The sequence below is a fragment of the Cupressus sempervirens genome, chromosome 7, assembly GCF_028749045.1.
Source record: "Cupressus sempervirens isolate cs-2001-9-10 chromosome 7, ASM2874904v1, whole genome shotgun sequence".
NCBI classification, from domain to species: Eukaryota; Viridiplantae; Streptophyta; class Pinopsida; order Cupressales; family Cupressaceae; genus Cupressus; species Cupressus sempervirens.
Genome location: NC_143124.1, coordinates 344469206 through 344491873, shown reverse-complemented (window position 1 = coordinate 344491873; position 22668 = coordinate 344469206). Strand labels below are relative to the sequence as shown.

Sequence of the window (22668 nt, the reverse complement as noted above, 5' to 3'; positions counted from 1 at the left end):
TATTTCGATGGCTTCCATTAACTTCCTCTTGAAATAGTTATCTTCCTTGACAAGGATTTGGGTGCTCTCCAAACAGATATGGTGTTTGGTGGCAAATGAGTGCTCTGCTAGAGCAGATTTTTGGACTCTTTCATATTTGATGTCTGCACTATGCTCCCTGATTCTAGTCTGGAATGAGCGACCTGTTTCTCCTATGTAGGCCACACCACAGAAGCAAACAATCTTGTAGACTCCTGAGTCTAGAAGAGCATCCTTGGGGTCTTTAAGAGGGGGAACATAGTCACAAACCTTGGATAGGGGCTTGAAGGCAACCCTAAGGCCCTTTTTGGAAAGGATTTTGGCAATATTTTGGGATATACCATCAACAAAAGGAATGGCGATACTCAAGGGAGGTGGAGACAAAAGAGGTTTAGTGTTGGCAGAAGTGAGAAAGAAAGACTTGGCTTGGTCTAGCACCTTACAAATTTTCTTGTGCGAGTATCCATTAAGATTGAAGACTTGGCAGAGATGGGTCAACTCATGGTTTAAGTTGTCATCATCGCAAATTCTAAGGGTTCTAAGGGCGAGGGTCCTGAACAGACATGATTATGTTGCCAAACTGCGGGTTTTTCTCACTGATTCAAATAGCTACAGGACCCTTCCTCGTAACCCTTGTTCAAAGATTCTCAAGCTTGTTAAGACTACTATAACCAATTCCTCCTTTGATGAGGCCACTAAGAAAAAATTGCTGCCATCTAAAGAAGTAACGCCTCGCATCTATGGGGTTCCAAAAATTCATAAAGATGGCATCTCGCTTCGACCTATTGTTGACACCATTGGGTCACCAACCTGTTGGTTGGCTTCTCATCTTGCAAAGCTTATGTCCCCATTGGTGGGAAATTCTGACACTTTTATCAAAGATTCTAGCCACTTTGTCCAATTCACCAAAGATGTTAGGTTGGAGCAAAATGACATCTTGGTGAGTTTCGATGTGGTTTCTCTCTTCACCAATGTGCTTATTCCTGACTCCATTAACATCATTAAGAGGAAGATGGGTGAAGAAATCACCTCCTTAGTGGATTTATGTTTGAGGTCCACTTTCTTTTCCTTCCAAGGTGTCTTCTATGAACAGGTAGACGGGGTGGCTATGGGTTCTACCCTTTCTCCGATCATTGCCAACCTTTATATGGAGCGCTTTGAGGAATTGGCCCTCCACTCTTTTCCTCTTAAACCCAGATGGTGGAAGCGATATGTGGATGACACAAATGTGTGCCGGCCACATGGTCAGGACAAACTTGTGGAGTTCCACCAGCACATCAACAACTTATCTGCCAACATCTCCTTCACGATGGAACTTGAGTCTAACAACCATTTACCTTTCCTCGATGTTCTTCTCATCAAGAAGGCAGATGGAACCCTCGGCTAAGGTGTGTATTGCAAGACCACCCACACTGAGTTATACCTCCAGTCTTCTTCTCACCATCACCCTAGCCAAAAGGTTGGCATCCTCAAGACCCTCGCCCTTAGAGCCCTTAGAATTTGCGATGATGACAACTTAAACCATGAATTGACCCATCTCTGCCAAGTCTTCAAGCTTAATGGATACTTGCATAAGCAAATTTCTAAGGCGCTTAACCAAGCCAAGTCTTTCTTTCTCACCTCTGCCAACCCTAAACCTCTTTTGTCTCCACCTAACCTGAGTGTCGCCATTCCTTTTGTTGATGGTATATCCCAAAATATTGCCAAAATCCTTTCCAAAAAGGGCCTTAGGGTTGCCTTCAAGCCCCTATCTAGGGTTTGTAACTATGTTCCCCCTCTTAAAGACCCCAAGGACGCTCTTCTAGACTCAGGAGCCTACAAGATTGTTTGCTCCTGTGGTGTGGCCTACATAGGAGAAACGGATCGCTCATTCCAGACTAGAATCAGGGAGCATAGTGCAGACATCTAATATGAAAGTCCAAAAATCTGCTCTAGCAGAGCACTCATCTACCACCAAACACCATATCTGTTTGGAGAGCACCCAAATCCTTGTCAAGGAAGATAACTATTTCAAGAGGAAGTTAATGGAAGCCATCAAAATAAACCACCATCCCCTTAATCTCAATCGAGATGATGGGTGGTCCTTGAGCTAGTCTTGGCAACCATTATTATGTTCTTTGGAGAGTCATCACCGTCCTTGAGCATCCCTCTCCTTGTCCTTTCTTCCTCTCTCTCCTCTTCTTCCTTGGTCTTGCACGCTCCTCTGCCTCTTTTGTCTCCTTTCCCTTTTTTTCATGACTCCCCCAGCTCTTGTTCTCCCCCTCTTCCTTGCCCTTCTCGTCCTTTCTTTTCTTGGTTCCTCGGCTTTTTTTCTTCCTTTCTTGCTCTTTTTTTTTTTTTTTTCTTCTTTGTTAGCTATTATTTTGATTAAAAAATTTATAGCTTAGCTCTACTCCGTTTGTGTGTGTGTGTGTGTGTTATTTTAGTTTTTATTCTTGTGTGCTCTTGTTCTTTCATTTTTAGTTTTTAATTTTTACTATTTATTATTTATTATTTTTATTTTTATTTATTTATTATTATTTTTCTTGTTTTCCTGCAATTCTTCCCTAGGTTGTCTTCGTTTTTTGTTTTGTTTTATTATGTTTTTATGTTGTATTTTTATAGCTTAGTATATATATATATATATATATTTGTTTATTTATTTATTTATTTATTTATTTATGTATGTACACACATAGATATATACATATATATATGGGGGTATATATATATATATATATGCATATTGTTTATAGAGTACTATTATTAGTATTCTTACACACACAGATATATATATATATATATATATATATATATATAATTTTACATTTATTTTTTCTTTTGTGTTCTTATTCTTTTTTATTTTTATTTTTATTTTTATTAGCTTCTCCTTGATGTTTTTTCATTCTTTCTTTTTATTCACCTTTTTCCTAATGGTTGGGGTGTCTCGATCCCCACCTATTTCTTCTTGCTTAGTTCTTTTATATTATTAATTTTTTAATATTTTTAAATATTTTTTTATGTTTTTATTTTCTATTATTATTTTTTACTTTGATTTCTTTTGGGTTCTTTAATTCCTAGGGGTATTGTCAATCTTTTCTCTTTCTTGGGTCCAACCCACCCCACCCCCCCCCCCCCCCCCCCCCCCCCACATTTTTATTTATTTATTTATTTATTATTTTTAAATTTTTATTTTTTGTAATTCTTCTTCTCCTCAATCCACCTCGCTTTTTGCACCCCTCCTCTTTTTCCCTTTAATAACCCCTAAACTGGCTTGATCTGCTCACTTTTTCATTCTTGCATTCTCTCGTCCTGATGATGGATCACAAAGTGTGATCCGAAACATTGATGCTAAAAAAACTAACACAATCAAATCCAGAAGCAAAAATTATATTGTAATGGATTGTGGAAATCTAATAAGATTGAATTATTTTGTAAACAAAATAATTCCTTTCCTTTAATTATGTTATCCTTTTTCACTAATAAAACACAAATATCTCTTTTTTGTATAGTTTGTACTAAATTTTGAGGTTATACACATCATCATCAACATGTATACTATCTTCATCTTACTTCATGATTCATAATATGATGTCAATAACATGTTACAGACAAAACAATATACTGTTGTATACCAAATTCCATACTTAGACAATTTATGAGTACCAAAAGCTAAGTATCTTTATTTCAGAGGTTTCCTATGAGCATGTACATCATGTGTTTCCATAAATAAAATAAAATTACATATCTTCATTAGCCAATTATCAACAATCTCCTCCTTTGGCATTGATGGCAACAAAATAGGGAAAATTGGCTAGGTATCAAAAACTTAAAATAAACAACACATTACATCTATTACAATTTGTCCATCTTACATATGCTCCCCCTTACAATATGCTTTATGATATTATTTTCTCCTCTTTACCTGATTTACAATTTTCTTATGTACTTCTCCCCCTTTGACATCAATGAGAAAGGTTAAGATGTCAAAAAATGTCCAAAAACTGTCCATCTGTTGTCAAAATCTCTGTAAACATCTGCCATAAATGGATAGTATCTTCATGCAATCATCAAAATTTTCTTTTAGACTATCCATACCTTTCATCCACATATCTTTGGTTGATTTAGTAGAGGTGAGAATTACACATAAGGCATATGATGAAATCTCAACTACATTTAGGTTGGAGTACAAAAAGTTAGAATAATTGTCCTTGGCCTTGACAAATTCCTCCAACAATTTCTCAACAAAAGATATATTTAGAGAAATAGACTCTCTGAAATCCAATACTCTCTTCAAAATATATTCCTTCCAAAGTTCTAGTTTCCTAATATTATTATGAATACTAGCCACTTGTCCTCCAATATCATCAATCTTACTAATTGGATGTTGTATCTGGCTAGATAGAGCCTCTAGCTCACTCATCTTTCCTCCAATATGGCTATCAATATCCTTAGTCATATTGTGAGATAGGGTACACTTAATGTACAATATCTTTCCATCTTGTTGACACTTCTAAAGTTTCTTGATACAAATATCAAGACTTATCAAAACATTCTTAATATTTTGACAAATGGTGCTAATCAAGTTAGTGTCATGTGAGATTTGTGCCTTGGTTTCTGCAACATTCAAAAAAATTATGAATTCTTCATCAAAATACTTTAGTACTACCTATGCCCTCTATTCTAGACCTACTTTTGTGTGGTGCACTGCCAGAGTGCTATGTAATCTATCAGTAACCTCCATCAAGGTTCTCTATAGGCTCTTTACTTTCTTGTTCTTCTAAATAAGCTTTGATAAAGATGAGATCAAGTTAGTTTAATCATCATCATTAGTTTCTAGGCTACCAAAAAAAATTAGAGTAGATGAAATAGAAGGTTTAGTGTCATCCTCCCTTTGCTTCTTTACAATTTCCTCTTTGATTCTTCTTTTTTCTTCCTCTTTCTTTTCTTTTTCCTTTCTTTCTTTTTCTTTCTTCTCTTCCTCTTCTAATATCTTCTTTTTGTCTTCCTCTATTTTCTTTTTCATTTCTTCTTTGGATACTCTTTTCTTTTCTTCCTCTACTTTCATTTTCATCTCATCCTCAGACAATTTCTATGTTGCCTCTTCTATTTACCTTTTCTCTTCTTCTAGTAGCCTTTTCTTCTCTTCAATTTGTCTTAATTTATCTTCAATATCCTCGATATGAGGTTCATTCAGTTTGGTACCTTCAAATGGATTTGTATCATCAATGCTAATGGTAATATTGGTCTAATCTATATACATTTTATCACCGCTTACTGACACTTCTGAGGTTTTGGGTGCTAGTGAAGATGTTACCTTAGACTTTGTCATCATCTGACTTATAGCTATTGCAATTTCACTTCTTATCTTATCTTTCTCACCCACCATAAATAGAAATGGTCTTACCTTGTTTCTTAAGTAAGGTGCTAGATTGTTCAATAATCTCTTAATTTATTCTTCATCATTAGTCTTGCATATTGTTCTTAACATAGACTTCTAAAGTTCTATATCCTCTTCTCTAGCTAGTGCCTTCTTTTCAATAAGTCTAGATCATAGACTTTTTGGTTTATTGTGACTTCAATATCCTTCAATTTTAGATTGTTGGCTATAATGTATCTCGCAATAGAGATATCAATCTAATATTTCTCAAAGTTGTTATACAAATCATATAATTTTTTCATCTAAACAAAGTTTCCTTCATTAGCAATAATTGAGTTTATCTTTTCCATCTTCAAGTTCCAGGGTTGTCGAGCCTTTCCTATTGATTTCTTTGACTTTGTCTATTTGACTTCTTCTTCTTCTTCTTCACTAGTCTCAACAATTCTCAACAATGTCTTTGGTCTCTTTCCTAGTCCAGTGGCTTGTTGTTTGACCCTTTTAGTCTTTGTGGCCATAGCTTCCACTAATCTTTGATATTTTATTTTTGGCTCACTTATCTGAACATCTGACATGGTTGCATAAGTAATGCTCTATTCCAAAGATGTCTCTACAAGAAATACTAACAAAGGTTGCATATTTAATACACCTTGCTTCATAGTTTTCCTGACTACCTATGACTCACTCTCATTCATATCGGCCTCTTATAAAGCTTTCTCCATTATATTTTCTATCTTCTTGTGAGATTCCTTCTCCAAGGATGCCTAATGAGCTGACTAGGTAATCTCATTATAAGTTCCAAATCTATATTTAACTTGGTCCTTCTCTAATTTCAACAATAAGTCAATATATCCAACTGCTATATCATCATTCAATTTATAACATAAGGGATCAAGAAATGATTTTTGTGGTTCTACTACTTGAATAAAAGTAAAAATTGTATCAACCATAACTTAAATATTTTCATAATTATAGGTGCAATTCTAAACATCTGTCTCATTTCATTCCAAAATTTCTTCATTATCAGGTTTCCACTATCGAGTATCTTATCAACTAGATGTCTTCTACATACTTGTTTGATCTTCTCCATTGTACACCTTTCATTTTGCATAATCTCTGTGACTGCTAAATATGGAAATCTTTTAAGCACATGAAGGAATATGTGATTAATCAATGACTGAAATCTAAACACACCATTCTTAGTCCTCTTAATCTTCTCTAGGTTCTCAAGAAGTTGCATTCTTATAATTTCACTAATATTAACCTATTCCTTCTGAACACATATCTTGTATGTTGCATAGATGAATCTAACTAATGATTCATCAATCTTTGGACTTGCACATATAGAGTAAGAAATTATTCTACTCAGTAATCTTACATCATCTTGTTTAATGGTGTTGATCACCATGGCCTTTCCATTATATATTTCCTTGGTGTAGCTCTCAACTTTATTCTTAACCATTTTCTCACCAATAGGTACACTGCCTTGTTTACTAAGACCAATTACCTCATGAATAACGTCGACTGAAATATCAACTACACTATCTTCCATCCATAGTTTTCCATCATCTATTCTATTTAGTATGATTTTTGTCCACTCATTTATGTCCAATTCTTGGTAAAAATGATATTTGAATAGGTCTAGTTCCTTCAAATGTTCAAATCTAGGTTTTATAGTCATATCATGATTAAAGACTAATTCCATATCCTTGTTCATATATTCACTCCCAATAGATTCAAACTTACTGGTAAGATAACTTCCTACATCTTCCAAATACACTACATTATTCAGAGTAATGGATAATGTTGAGTTAGGGTTTCCTTCTATGGGTTTCACAAAAACAACCTGCATTCGTGAATATGTAGCCTCTACTAACACGCACACTTCAACATGGTCTTTATTTGCATATTCATCCCGAAATGAACATTGGATTGTTCATCCAAAAATCAGTCGGCAAGGCAACCTGTTGCCTTCTATCTAAAGGGAATCACTTATTAGATATCCTCAGATTTGAGGTCTTAAGCAACCAGACCCTCTAAGAATGAAGGATTTAAGAAATGAAATTAATCTATATGATTATGTAGATTAATCTAGAATGAGAAATGCATTCTACTCTAAGAACAAGTAAAGGAAACTAGATTAATCATATGCATATTATACTAAATGAAACTAAGCTAAGGATGTAAATGTATGTAAAATATGAGCAAATGTGAGTATGAATTCCAGTAGTAATTTGATGCAAATTCCAAATTCATCCTCTCCCAAAATGAAGAGATGAGGGTCTCTTAAATAGACTTTCCTAGAATCCATCAACGGTTGAGATCGATTTCAATCAACGGTCAGGATTAAAGGTGAAGTTCAGTCATAAAGGAAGATTCCTAAATTAAAGGGAGTTAACTAATTTAATTTGAGTAAAATAAGGAGTTAACTGATTTAATTTGAGTAGAATAAGGAGTTAACTGATTTAATTCCTTTTTGATCAATAATGAACTAGAAATTTCCCTTTTTGAACTAAAGAGAGATTTTGGTGAGATATTTAATTTAATAAAATGAGATATACTCTCATAATTACCTTTTCTATTTAATTAAATAATCCTTTGATTAATTAGAGACACTTTTCTTATTTAATTAAATAACTTCATTTAATTAATTAGGAATGGCTTCCCATTTAATTAAATAACTTTGTTTAATTAATTAGAAGTAAGTACTTGATTTAATTAAATAATTTCATTTAATTAATTAAAATAGGAACATTTATTAAATTAAATAAATTTAATTCCATAGTACATTAGCCTTAAGATATAATTTAATTTAATAAGTATAAATACTTAGTAATTAAATTAAATATTAATCAATAGGTTTAATGTGACTAATATGAGTAAACACTATAGGAATTAAATAATAAGCATGATGAATGCAGATTAGGGTTTTTTTGCATCTGACAATTAAGTCAAGTAGCGAGTAGCCAAATAAGAATTTGCCTAATGGAATAGGACTTTAGGATTGACCAGAAATAGACCAAAATTGGTTGAGATGGCAATGAGCCAATTTTGGGGTATTACACAACCTTTAATTTTGGTCTGTCCTCATTCTCAACATTGTGAAGTACTGACATATCCATGATTCTAACAAATAATATGAACTTTTATCGAATAAATTATGTAGAAAAATGATAAAATACTTCTTTCTAAAAATAGGGTTTTCTTCTAAATCGCCTTGACAAGTTGCTTCTGAGTGCTCTTTGCTTCTAGTGTGATCACAATGAAGTGAAAATCAAGTTTGTACTCCATTTATTCCATTGACTAAAATTTGCATTAATTGCATACTTTACAAACACTAAAAAGTTATCAATTACATTTCAAATCAAATATCTAGTCAAGATCTTCTATCTGATATTTAGATGCTATCAGAGGTTTTCTATAGCTTCCTTTCATCATGAAAAAGCTCCACAAAATTCTCAGCAAACACATAGTTTTCATCTTTTGTTACAAAATTAACCTTTCTCTGTAATAACAATAACTCTTAATTCCTTCATAACTGGTTTAGATAAGCTCCAAATTACAAGTGAGCTTGGGTACCATCTAAACTTATCTCGATACACCTTTTTCCAACTTTACTACCTCTAATTTGATTGTTGGATGAAGTTTTCAAATTCTAGTGCTATGAACAAGCTTAATTCAACTTAATTGGATCAAACTCAATAACTAACTTCGATCTTCCTATCTCATCATCTTCTATCATTTCTTTTGAGATGTCTAATCCTTTTACAAATGTCTCATTGAGTTCTTCTCAAAGTTTTCTAACTACATTTCTTTGTTCCTCGTTTTCTTTCTTAGTTTTGGAGTTCCTTCTTTCATTTTTGATGTTTCTTCCATAATTCCTTATGTTTCCAAAGATTCTTCCATTGTTCCTTCTATCTCTGAAGTTTTTGTCCATTCTACAATACTTTGTTGTATGTCCAAATTTTTTTCATAACTAACATACTGGTGTTCTACTTCTAGGATACTACTAATCATCAGGTGCATGACAATTCCAAGCAATATGTCCAAAGTTGTTACACTTATAACACACGATCTATCTTTTGTCTTCATAAGGTCTTCCTTCTCCCGATGTCCTTTCATTATATCTTCTTCTATCGATAGGGTTAGTATTTCTAGACATTCTACTATTCCTTCTATCATTATCATATTTAGGTTTACTACAATCAATTTCTTTATGACCCATACCATGACAATTATGACAATAAAAGTCCTTAACATGATTAAATGACTTATTTGTACAATCTCTTTTCATATGACCTATTTCATTAAATGAAAAACACTTACCTGTTAAAGGATTTAATCACCTCTTCAAAGGATCTACAAAATAGTTGTTAAGCTAACCTATCAACATAGGGTTTCTTTTCTAATACAATGGCTAGAGAGTATTAGGTAAAATAAACCTGATAGCTTACAATCCTTTGATTGTTGAATTCAGGCACTTGATCTACTTTCTCTGATTTTGATTCTATGAAATCTAATAAATGTTGGTAATCCTTGCTTAGTTCTGATCAACTGAATATCTATTTGTTGCTCTTTTCCTCTAAGTCTTTTATTCTTTGCTCAGAACTCCACTAGAGTTTTCATTCACTCTTTCATCCATCTCCCATTCAATGAGATTTTGTCTTCCTTATAAAGACATTTGAATACTTAGGGTTAGATGTGGATCTACGATCCATATTGAATCTCATTTCCCGTTCATTCCTTGCACTTTTATTATGGGTTGCATGCCTTCTCCATTTTTCTTATTGGCTGCATGTAGATTGCATAGGAAACACAAAAGATTCGATCTTATCTGTTTAATCCTTCAAGATTGATCATATGTTGGCCATAAAAATGGATTACATATGAATTTGTGTCTTTTCAAACTTATATACGCATTCTTTGTTACTCAGCACTTACTAATTTCTAATGCTCGGCACATGTAGCAAAACTATCTCACTCAGGTCCTGTTTTTGTTTTGCTCGGCATTGTTTGTGACTCAGCACTCAAATATTACTCGGCACTTGTATCATGCTCAGCACCTAAAGTCACTCGGCACTTGATCTTCACTCGGCACCTGAAGGCTGCTCGGCATCTAAAGATCACTCGGCACCTGTTGGATTTTCTGACTCAGCTCATGCTGTGGCTCCAAAGTGGTTAAGTGTGTTGGCACTCAAATGTCAAAACTACTAACAGTACAAGTAAATATTATAGCATAACATCAAAAAAGGAACCACTTAAAATCACTCCAAAACCATATCTTATTTCTTACTTCTCATTTGAAGTTGGTTAGCATAACTCTATTTTAGGTTTGACCCTAACATTGTGAACCTTATTAGTTGTACATCTAAATTATTTCATACATTTTATATCACTATTCTCTTTATCATCATTTATAATGTGTGCAAGAGTATTTTTCATCAAATTCAATGTCAAACTTGTAGAGGAAATCAATATATTAAAAAAAGGAAAATAACTTAAAAAATCAGAAAGAGGTATTGGAAGAGATAAGATGCATTTTCTCAAAGTTATGAAAACATGGAGTTAGATAATAATAATAAATATTGTCTTGAGGATTTTCTTGTTTATCATAAAGAAAATATAGATTCATCTACATGGAGGATACAATGATATTGTTTTTGGCCATGTAACACATAGAGTAAATTAGAATAAGAACAACATAATAGTTAGAAAAAATGAAAAAATAGAGAAGGGATTAAGTTAAATAAAGGGAAAGAATGAAGAAATTTAAATTTAAATTTAAAGAAGAAGAAAATATCTAGAGTAACAACCTAAAATCAATTAGGTCAAGATAAAAGACCAAAATTTGTATGGAAGAATACTTTTTTTCAGTGCCATTTGAGTGTCGTAGTTAGATAAAACCACTCAATTTGTAAGAATAATAAACTCAATAGCTTATTTGAGTGTTTTATTTAGAAGAAACCAATGAATGTGGAAGAATGCAATGATTCAAACTCATTTGATTGATCTAGTTATTAGAAACCAATGAGTGTGGAAGAATGAAATACTCAATTCCTCTTTGAGTACTATAATTATAATAAATGAATGACTATGGAAGAATACAACAATTCAATATATTTAGAATGTTTTAGTTAGAAGAAGAAAATGAGTATGGAAGAATAGTGTTTTCATTAAAATAAACTAATTATTTTAGAAAAAATACAATAGATCGATGCTAATTGACTGGTGTTGTTATAAGAAACCAATGAGTGTGGAATAATACAAAAATTAAATAAAATTGGAGTGTTTTAGTTAGAAGAAATTGATGAGGGTAGAAGAAACTAAGAGTTTGATAGTACCCTTTGATTATTGTAGTTGGAAGAAACCAATGTGTGTGGAAGAATTAAAAAAATCAATTTGGTTTGAGTGTTTTAATTAAAAGAAACCAATGAGTTACAGAAGACACAAAGGAATTTCTATATTAATATCAATTGAGCCTAAGTAGTCTAGATCATTTATTACCTTTACATCATTAAAAATAAATGACTGTAATTTTGAAGAAATAAAATAAATTTATTTTGGAATTGTTAATTTTGTTGATGCTTTATTTATGTTTTAAGTTTCCAAATTCTCAAGATGTGATAAGAATTTGAGAATCTTGATTTTCATCATGTATCATGCTACATAAAAAAAAAATTAGTATAACTCTTTCTATAGTATTTTTTTACATTTTGATTCATGGTGATACTATTGGAATCATTTGTCATTTTACCAAAAGCTCAAACTATCAATGCCTGATACAAATACTAGATTTAATTTGATCTATGGGAAGTGATTAAGACATGTCACAAATCTCCTAGGAGGTGTTGACCAACAAGTCAACAATATACCCCTCAACATTGAATGAGACTTCAACGCCCATTGAAGGGGAACTCAAAACCATAATCCAAGGCTCTTGTAATACTTGTTGGAATCATTTTTTGTTGTGCCAAATGATTGAACTACCAATGACCAATACAAATGTGAAAATTAACCTGATCCAAGGGAGGCAATTAAGCAATATCACAAATCTTTAAGGAAGTATTGACCACCAAGTCAACATATAGTAATATTTAAATCTTATTTTAATAGACTACAATGTGCAACATTAAATAGGTCATGATAGTTATATAAATTATTTGAGTTGAGTAGAAGATACATATAGAATTCATGTAAAGTAATATTTAATAATGCATAGGTAATGTTTTTAAAACCCATTATAGTCTTTAAGGAGAAATGATTGAAATATTACAGTATCAAGTAGTGTTAAGGTTCAAATCTTAGTGTTTTTTTATAATATAAAATTGAAGAATACTAGTGCATAGAAAAATGAGTAAATTATACTCTAAAAATTTATTGAGGGTAACTATTTAGAAGAAAAAAAGGAAAGCAATGTGATTGATAATGGTGATTAAATTGTTAGAAATCTTCAGTTTGAACATTGTCCTAAAAACAAATAATGGAAATTTTTGGAAGACGTTAAATTTATTCCTTTAGCACAAAAGATAGAAAAAGTATAAGTCTTTCCTCTATTCTCACCCATCTTTAAAATATGAAGTCTATTGTTCAAAGAAAATCATAATTAAAAAAGTTATTTGTAATTCAAAGGTTTAAAAAATGTTTAAACTTTGTTACAATAAAGACTCAAAAGGGAAGGAGAGTGATTTTACTCATTCTAACACATATCCTTAGTCTTTAAGAAAAAATATTGTATAAATTTAGATGATAGAATCTTATTAGTCTTATTTTATAATTAGTGTTTCTCTAGTTCATAATCTTATATGACTTTGATAACTTAGGCTCTCCCTACTTCTTCTAAGTGAGATTGTAGAAATGATTTTGAGGCTTTGAATCTTATTTATTTTTTAATTTCAAAATTATTAGGGGTAAAGCTTAAAATTGACTCCATACTTTATTTAGAAAGCAAAAGAAAAATATGAATAAAAAGCATGGAATCTAACTAACATAAGAAGTTACTAGGTTATATCAATTTTATTGAAACCTATGTAGTTATTTATATTAAATTAAGTTTAGGACAAGTGGTGATATTTTTGTAGCCTAATATCATTTAAATAAATGAAAGGAAGTTTATGAAATAGAATTTTTTCATCAAAAACATTATGAATTGATGTGAATTATACAAGAAATTTATATGACAGCTTTAATTTTGTAAAATAACTATTTCAAAAATAAAGATAAGTTTTATTCATTTTTTATATATTTTCAAATTTGTAACCTTGATGAAGGTACGAGAATCCATTACATAATATTTTTACCCTCATAAATATATGACATAATTCTCAAGTTACAATGGTACTGATTCAATCATAATTTTGCTGATAAGATCTTTTGTCTCAATGTTAGAGACACTAAATCCATCTCTTTCTTTGTATAAGAGTTGGAGACCCTTTGATAAATTGTATGCCTTATCTTTGCTAATAGTTGGAACATTATCTGGTTTTAGATATTCCCAATTTAATTCTTTAAATCTTTCATCAATTAGAGAATTGAGATAGTTCAATGCATCTTCCTCATTGGATCCAGGATGATCTTTCATGTAACATGTTATACATGATACTACTTCTCCACGAGCTGCCTCAGCCTTAACAAAACAAAAGAAAAATTGTAAGATGTCAAATATGGATATACTTCAAATATATATATACAAGAAAACATGAATCTATGATTAAATTTTATTAATTTATGACATACCTTAAAAGTCCTTGTGTCACCTCTTAATCTTAGTGTCAAGCATAATAACTCATCAAACCTTGATGGATAGTCTATTTCTTTGAGAATGTCATCAGAAAGAGGCACATCTAAAGATAGCACAGGTTGCAAGGTCACAACACGAGATCCAGCACTCACTTTTCCATTCTCTAAATATTCCTCTAAAGATGGTATATAACCCATAGCAAGCCACTCTGCTTCTTTCATGTAAGCATCTATATAGACTTCCCACTACATTAAAGAAGAATTTAAATTAATGCAAATATTTCATAATAAAAAAATTAATAAGAACAATGACCAAAATAAATTCCCAAAATAAATTTTAGGATATCTTTAAATTTTTAAAAAGATAATTCAAATGCCTTCAAGATGTCGAGGAAAGATAATATATTACTATTGAGTTGACCATACTAAATATATACAATTTATAATGCTAAATATATATAATTTATAATATCAATTTTATTGGGAAAATTGAAATGGATGTATTAATTAAAATTTTAATGTTTTGCTCATATTAGTATTTCAAATAAAATCAAAATATTAAAGTTTGATTCAAAAGCGGAAACAAGATATAATATTCCTCTACCTTATGCATTAGGCCTCCTATAGATGTAGGAAAAACAATAACCTTAAATTCACTTTTTCTTATGAAATAATAAAATGTCATGTATGATCAAGAAGGATAGTAAAACTATACTCTTTATATTAAACAAAAGAAAAATAGAATAATGCACTTGAAAAGAAAATGGTTTTAATAAAGTTTATTTTATAAGTTATTCCTTTTGTAATTAATTAATATTAAACATGTGATTTATTTCACTTCTCAAAAGGGTTTAAATTTTTTTTTAAATGGTGAAAGGTATAGCTTAGTTAAGTAAAAATTGTTCTAATACAATCAATATTATAGGACCTATAGTATAGTAATTAAAAATTAATTAACATAGATTGAGATTTATAAGTTCATACAGCTTTGCGTGCATAGTCAAGTGTATCTCTGCCTTGAGTTTTCTTGGCCTCTTCAGCCATATCCTTTACAGCTTCATCAAAAGCCTTGAATGCCACATTCATAAATTCAGGAAGTCCTTCTGTAGCTGATAAATCCCACCTTATAGAAAGAACAACAAAATTTGTTACTATATTTTTTAATGTAATTTTATTATACATTAATATCTAGAGAAATGTGTTTGAGTAAGTACATATGAGAATGGAAAATTAAATCCATTTATGTTTTTCTACTATTATGCATACTAATATATCTAAAATATTAATAATAACGTGTAGATGAATAATGAGTTCTTTAAATCCTTCCTTTCTATCATCATAATTATCCAATAACAATGAATATAATACCTTTTGATAGCTTGTGTGAATATTTTGAGCTCATCAAAAGTTCCATATGTATCATAAATATCATCCAAATATGTGACAAGAGCAGACATCTTTGCGAACCCAATTCTAAAAGTAGAATACTTTGGCTCAATACACACTCCAGCTGCCCAAAGGTAATACTCCACATGGCGATGGCGAGAAAAATCTAGTTTAGCCAAACCAGATTGTGTCCACCATCTAAAATGTATACACATCATTAAATAAACTTTTGAATTTGAATATTCAATTGCAAATTAGATGGTAAAGTTGAAACTTCAAATGCTAAAGAATATATTCCATAACATGAATCGCTCACCTTGAGAGAATTTGAAGCTCTTTTTGTTGTATTGACTGAATCATATTAAAGTCCAACTTTGCCAATTCTAGGATTTCTTCATATGAAGTACTATAATAATTCAAATATTACAATGTAGAATTTTCTTTGAAATCATAAAGAAGACTTAGAAAAGTCTAAAAATTAAGATATTCACTTTCCCTTTTATTAAATATGATAAAATATTAAGTTATCATACAAATGTTTAAGCAAAGAATAGTAAGACATTATCCAAGGTATTGTAATTACTCTTTGATAGTCTTGGAAGCCCATGAACTATCCTCTCCATATATGTCAATATATGTCCTTGCTTCCAACCTAGGCACATTGGTGTGCCAACCATATTCTAGATTGAATTTTATCTATTACATCACATGGATTAGAATTTTATTGCTAAAAAAGATTCATAGAATTAGCAAGAAAAGTTATGAGTAGTTATACATGTACCTCTCTTGAAAGATTAAAATTGTTGATCTTTGGTAGAGCTTGTTCTAAAAATGTAATAGAAAAGGATTTTGCATCATCCATAACTTTCTCTCTAGGAAATGCAATGAGTGAAGCACGAAATAAATTTAGAATGCTTTTTATCTCCCCCTCATTTGACCAGCTACTTGAATGTAACAATTGTCCATCTTTAGATATGAATTGTTGCAACACATCTGCATTCATATAAGTTAGAAGTATTTTGATATTTTGTAAATAGATTTTAAAAATAACAAGATTTACTTTATTTAACAGAAATAAAATACATTTTAAAATTCAATAACATAATTCTAAAGATCACCTATATAATTTCTAAAGAATTATTATACCAAACACACATATATATATATAGACACTCTTAGTGCATCAATCATTTTCATTGAAAGTATCTGATTAGTAACTGTAAAAATCACCTGAAGAGATATGGTTAGTAACTGTAAACATCACCTGAAGAGTATCTGATTAGTAACTGTAAACATCACCTGAAGAGATATGGCTAGTAACTGTAAACATCACCTGAAGAGATGCCATATCTATGAAGGCGAAGAATTCGAAAACCCAAAGCTGTGGCGTTCAGATCTGCACGAGTGCTCTCTCTACCACATCCAATGCCCGAGTTGCTCCAATATCTGTTATTCAAATAATTCATTGATATGAGAAGTTTGCTAATAATGCTAAGTTTATTTTGATTTGTTTAAATAATTCATTTTAAATTATACCAATCTTAAAATGACTTGTTACCTAATTTCAATGAAACTACACTCATTCGGAGTTATAGATGAGTTACGCAAACAAATCAAAACTTAATGGTGATATTTAAATCCAATAATGAGCACAATCTATAATATAATCCTCAAACAATGCATCCATATTTCTTAGAATACTACTCGAGCTACAACTTTTCATAAGCATGGTGGAAAGCAAAACATAATAACGTTCACTACTGAAGCTTAAAAACAAGCAAACCTGTAAACATAGTCAAGAGCTGTTTTTATTTCATTTTGAAAATGGCGGTCAATTCCGAGGCGTTCTACACTGTCAACCAGTGAAAGATGTTGAATCAGATCGTCTGCAGATGAAGAGTGTAGAGGAAGGGCATTGAACATGTTCTTCACATCCTTTATCAGCTTCTCAGCACGTTCACCATAAGAGGGAGCCTGTGAGTCATCATACATCCAACGTGGCAAGATAAAAAGAACGATCATTGGGTAATCAATCATTAAAAAACATAGCCTGAACTATTTGTCAAACAAGAAGGTTTATATGAACTTATGTAGGAATACACAGAAGATATCAGATTTCTATTATTTATAGCTTAACATTGATATTGCTAAAAATTTGGTCATTTAGGATTACAGTATGTGATCTATCATTAGAATGTAAATGAATACAAGAAGATGAGTCAAGGAGTGTAATCTGAAAAGTTGACTAAAACATTTAATAGTTTCAAATTCAGAAAATTCTGCATCTTTAGACACTCATTTGTATTCTAATAATAGATCATAAAATGTGGTCTCCAATATCGATAAAAAAACTTAGCGAAATCAAATCCCAACAACGAAAAGAAATCAGAATTCCAAATTTTACAGTAGAAATCTTCGTTTCTCTTCCATCTTTTATTTGTTCATTTAAATGGTGGAAAATATTCATTTAAATGGTGGAAAATATTGATCAACAAGAACACTCACATAATCCAATAATCCAATATAGAACATTCAAATGATCCACTTTCTAAATTCATTTAACATGAAAATAAATTAACAAAGAAGATAATATAGAACAGCTAATGAAGCAACAATAACTTTTATTACTGTTCATTCTGATGATCGAATATGAAGTACAATTCCAAACATTGGAAAACAACAATCACATAGACTAATCAAAAGTAGCAGAACCAACTATTTAGTCATTAAACTGAGCTCAAAATAAAGAGTAAACTAGGAAACCTCATAAGCTTTTGAGAGAGACTGTATGAAATCATCATCCCACAAGTTAGGGTGATGATTGCCAATACGTCGTGTTATGCCTTCATCAGTGGTAATCAGTGCCATGTTGATGGGATTTAGAGCGACTCTAGACCGGGCAGGGATGAATCTGGTGTTGAGGTTATGTGCTCTATTGAAGGGCTTGTGATGAAAAAGACGCTTATGATGATGATGAATAAGGGGCTTCCGTAACCTGGGTGATGCAACCACAGTGGAAGCCAATGGAGTAATACAACCCAGAGACATTTTGGGTATTCTCTTCTCTTTTCTAATCCGAGGCTTGGAGTCTTCTGCTCTGAGGTCTGAAATTTATACAAGTTGTATGAAACGTACAGAAACACTTTTTCCACTGGATTATTAACGTGGCCAGACCTAATTCAATGCATTATCATGGGAGTTGGGTGAGAGATAACGACAGTTCAAGCTTATAATGTGAACAAACATTTATTTGAATATTAAAATTAAAAATAAAACGTATAGCCCAGATACGCCAAGAAACGAGCATATTTATTACCTTTAGTCCAGACAATATTGATAATATTGGGAAAGGATTAGGTTAATAGAATGGAGGTTGTTGCCAGTTTCTATATATGCTAAAATTTTAGCTCTGGTCATTATTAAATTAAAATTACGCGTTCAATAATTCTTCACCAAATTTTAAGGGAAACAAATGTTCCGTACTTCCTTCGATGAATTTTAAGGGTATATATCTTATTTGCTTAAGAGAAGTTTTTCTGTCATTTAACCTAGTCACGGAAAAACAACTTTTTCAATGTATTGGAGAATATCTGAATTCAGTGTCTATAATAATTAAACTATATATTTTATAATTACTCGTTTATTTTCTTATGTTATTTTCTTAGAAAATTTCATTATTATTATTTTAATATTTTTTATGCTAGATGCAAAATTATTTAACTAAAACTAATTGATTCGATCATTTAGTAATCTATTTAATCCTTTTTAATATATTCTTTTCAAAAAAAAATTAAAAAAATTTTTTTTTCTTTAAAAAAATTGTCAGAGGGATGATCATTAGATATATTTATCTTACAAAATACGATTTAAGAAAAAAATTAATATTAATTATAAAGAGAACAAATTTAAAAGGGGGATTTGATAGGATAAAATAGCATCCAAAAATGATTAACTTTCCATTACAACTTAGTTTAAACATGGGTTATACTTAGTTTAAACATGGGTTATAAAATATGTGTGTACAAAATGTGATACACAACTCTGAGATATTGTTGTCTTTGTCTATGTGAATCATGTTCAATGTTGAATCAAGGGTTTGTCTTGTTGTTTGGGCTCCCCTAATTGGTGAGTGATTTAGTTTCAATTATTCTCCCTAGATTTTACAGGTTAGTGAATGGGAATTTTTCTCATTGTATAGTTTTACCAACTCTAGTAATCTCTACAAGAAAGCTTAGTTCACTTTTTTATTATTTTCTCATTTCTACCCAAATAGGAATTTGTAGCAAGTTATGAAAAATACGACAAAGTAAATGCCTAATTTCCATATCTACACAGCAATCAAATAATACATGTTGAATCATATCATAACACTTTAAAACTATTGTATTTTTCAGGTTCTTTGTGTATCATCATGTTGGAAACAATTGATTAATTGTATATTGTCTTTGATGTTACACAAAATGTCATATCATTGCCAATCAGTGTATGTTGAGCTCACTCAGGCATTGAATATAGTTCCCTGTGTCTATCGAGCATTCTAGAATTTGCTTAGTTTAGAAGACAGTGTCCACCGAGTTCACTCGGGCGACAAAAGAAAGTTTGCAGAAGTTGAGTGTTAACTGAGCTTACTTAATTAATGAAGGAAATGTTGGATGAAACTAATGTTAACCGAACTCACTCGGTTACCAAAGGAACTTTATGAATATGCAGTGTTAACCGAGTTCACTTGGTTAACATAGGAAAATTGTTTTGAGTTTGTGTCTACCAAGTAAGGTTAGCTAACAAAGGATTTTCTTGTTTTGGCATATTGAGTTCAATTGAATTGCCTATTGGTTCTAGCCGATTGAGGAGATGAATATTAAGTATTCTAAGCTGTATTCAAGCCGGCTTGACAATGTGTAAGATATAAATATAAGGTCAAGTTGAGGATTAAAAGTGTGGAACATAATAGAAGATTTAAAGATGTTGAGAGGAAGTGAATTGGAAGGATAAGTAGAATATTCTTGTTGAGCTGCAAAGATACATTTGATTAGGAAGGATCAAGTATACAAGCCAAAATTGAGATTTGTAATTAGCAATTAATTAAATGGAAAAAATAGAGAAGGGATTAAGTGGAATAAAGGGAAATATGAAGAAAATTAAATTTAAATTTAAAGAAGAATAAAATATCTAGAGTAACAACCTAAAATCACTTAGGTCAAGAGAAAATACCAGAATTTGGGTGGAAGAATACTTTTTCTCAATGTCATTTGAGTATTGTAGTTAGATAGAACCACTCAATGTGGAAGAATAATAAACTCAATAGCTTATTTGAGTGTTTTAGTTAGAAGAAACCAATGAATATGGAAGAATGCAATGATTCAAACTCATTTGATTGATCTAGTAATGAGAAACAAATGAGTATGGAAGAATAAAATACTCAATTTGTCTTTAAGTATTATAATTATAATAAATGAATGAGTATGGAAGAATACAACAATTCAATATCATTAGAATGTTTTAGTTGGAAGAAAAAAATGAGTATGGAAGAATAGTGTTTTCGTTAGACTAAACCAATTATTTTGGAAAAAATACAATAGATCAATGCCAATTGACTGGTGCTGTTATAAGAAACCAATGAGTGTGGAATAATACAAAAATTAGATGAAATTGGAGTGTTTCAGTTAGAAGAGATTGATGAGGGTAGAAGAAACTAAGAATTTGATAATACCCTTTGATTATTGTAGTTGGAAGAAATCAATATGTGTGGAACAATAAAAGCTTCAATTTTGTTTGAGTGTTTTACTTAGAAGAAACCAATGGGTTAGAGACGGCAAAATGGAATTTCTTGATTAATATCAATTGAGCCTAAGTAGTCTAGATCATTTATTACCTTTACATCATTAAAAATAAATGACTATAATTTTGAAGAGTTAATAAATTTATTTTGGAATTGTTAATTTTTTTGATCCTTTATCTATGTTTTAAGTTTCCAAATTCTCAAGATATGATAAGAATTTGAGAATCTTTATTTGCATCATGTATCATGCTACATAAAAAATATATTTTAGTATAACTCTTTCTATACTAATTTGTGTACATTTTGATTCATGGTGATAGTGTTGGAATCATTTGTCATTTTACCAAAAGCTCAAACTATCAATGCCTAATACAAATACTAGATTTAACCTGATCTATGGGAGGTGATTAAGAAATGTCAAAAATCTCCTAGGACGTGTTGACCACCAAGTCAACAATATACCCCTCAACATCAAATGAGCCTTCAATTCTCATTGAAGGGAGACTCAAACCCATAACCCAAGGCTCTTGTACTACTTGTTAGAATCATTTGTTGTTGCACCAAAAGATTGAACTACCAATGCCCAATACAAATGCAAAAATTAACTCGATCCATGGGAGGCAGTTAAGAAATATCACAAATCTCCAAGGAAGTGTTGACCACCAAGTTAACAGATATTAATATTTAAATTTTATTTTAATAGACTATAATGTGGAACATTATGTAGGTTACAAAAGTTATATAAATCATTTGAGTTGAGTAGAAGATACATATAAGATTCATGTAAAGTACTACTTAATAATGCACATGTAATGTTTTTAAAACTCATTATATTCTCTAAGTAAAAATTATTGAGATATTAGTGTATCAAACAGCACTAAGGCTCAATTCTTAGTGATTTTTTATAATATAAAATTTAAGAATAGTAGTACATAGAAAAATGAGTAACTAAATAGGAGAAAAAAGGAAAGCAATGTGATTGATAATGGTGATTAAATTGCTATAAATATTTAGCTTGAACATTGTCCTAAAAACAAATTATGGAAATTTTTGGACAAGGTTAAAGCTATTCCTTTAGCAAAAAAGATAGAAAAAGTATAAATTTTTTCTCTATTCTCACCCATCTTTCAAATATGAAGTCCATTGTTCAAAGAAAATCATAATTAAAAAAGTTATTTTTAATTCAAAGGTTTAAAAAATGTTTAAACTTTGTTACAATAAAGACTCAAAAGGGAAGGAGAGTGATTTTACTCATTCTAATGTATATATCCTTAGTCTTTAAGAAAAAATATTGTATAAATTTAGATGATAGAATCTTATTAATCTTATTTTATAATTAGTGTTTCTCTAGTTCATAATCTTATATGATTTTGATAACTTAGGCTCTCCCTAC

At 30.9% G+C, this 22668-nt stretch overlaps 2 protein-coding genes across 2 annotated transcripts; one reads left to right on the top strand and one right to left on the bottom strand.

The window, feature by feature from the left end:
• Positions 1-373: 373 nt before the first annotated feature.
• Positions 374-1405, top strand: LOC149546839 (uncharacterized). Its single transcript, XM_089794061.1, has one exon. It carries the CDS (start codon positions 374-376, stop codon positions 1403-1405), a length of 1032 nt encoding a protein of 343 aa, XP_089650187.1.
• A 12171-nt stretch (positions 1406-13576) lies between these two features.
• Positions 13577-18580, bottom strand: LOC149546838 (alpha pinene synthase, chloroplastic-like). The gene is made up of 10 exons (XM_089791380.1): positions 18260-18580; positions 17280-17470; positions 16830-16942; positions 16278-16489; positions 16080-16192; positions 15813-15902; positions 15479-15694; positions 15095-15233; positions 14108-14356; positions 13577-13997 (listed from the first exon to the last, which is right to left on the bottom strand). The coding sequence occupies exons 1-10, from the start codon at positions 18542-18544 to the stop codon at positions 13701-13703; spliced, it is 1905 nt and encodes a 634-aa protein (XP_089647506.1). The 5' UTR covers positions 18545-18580; the 3' UTR covers positions 13577-13700.
• Positions 18581-22668: the final 4088 nt, after the last annotated feature.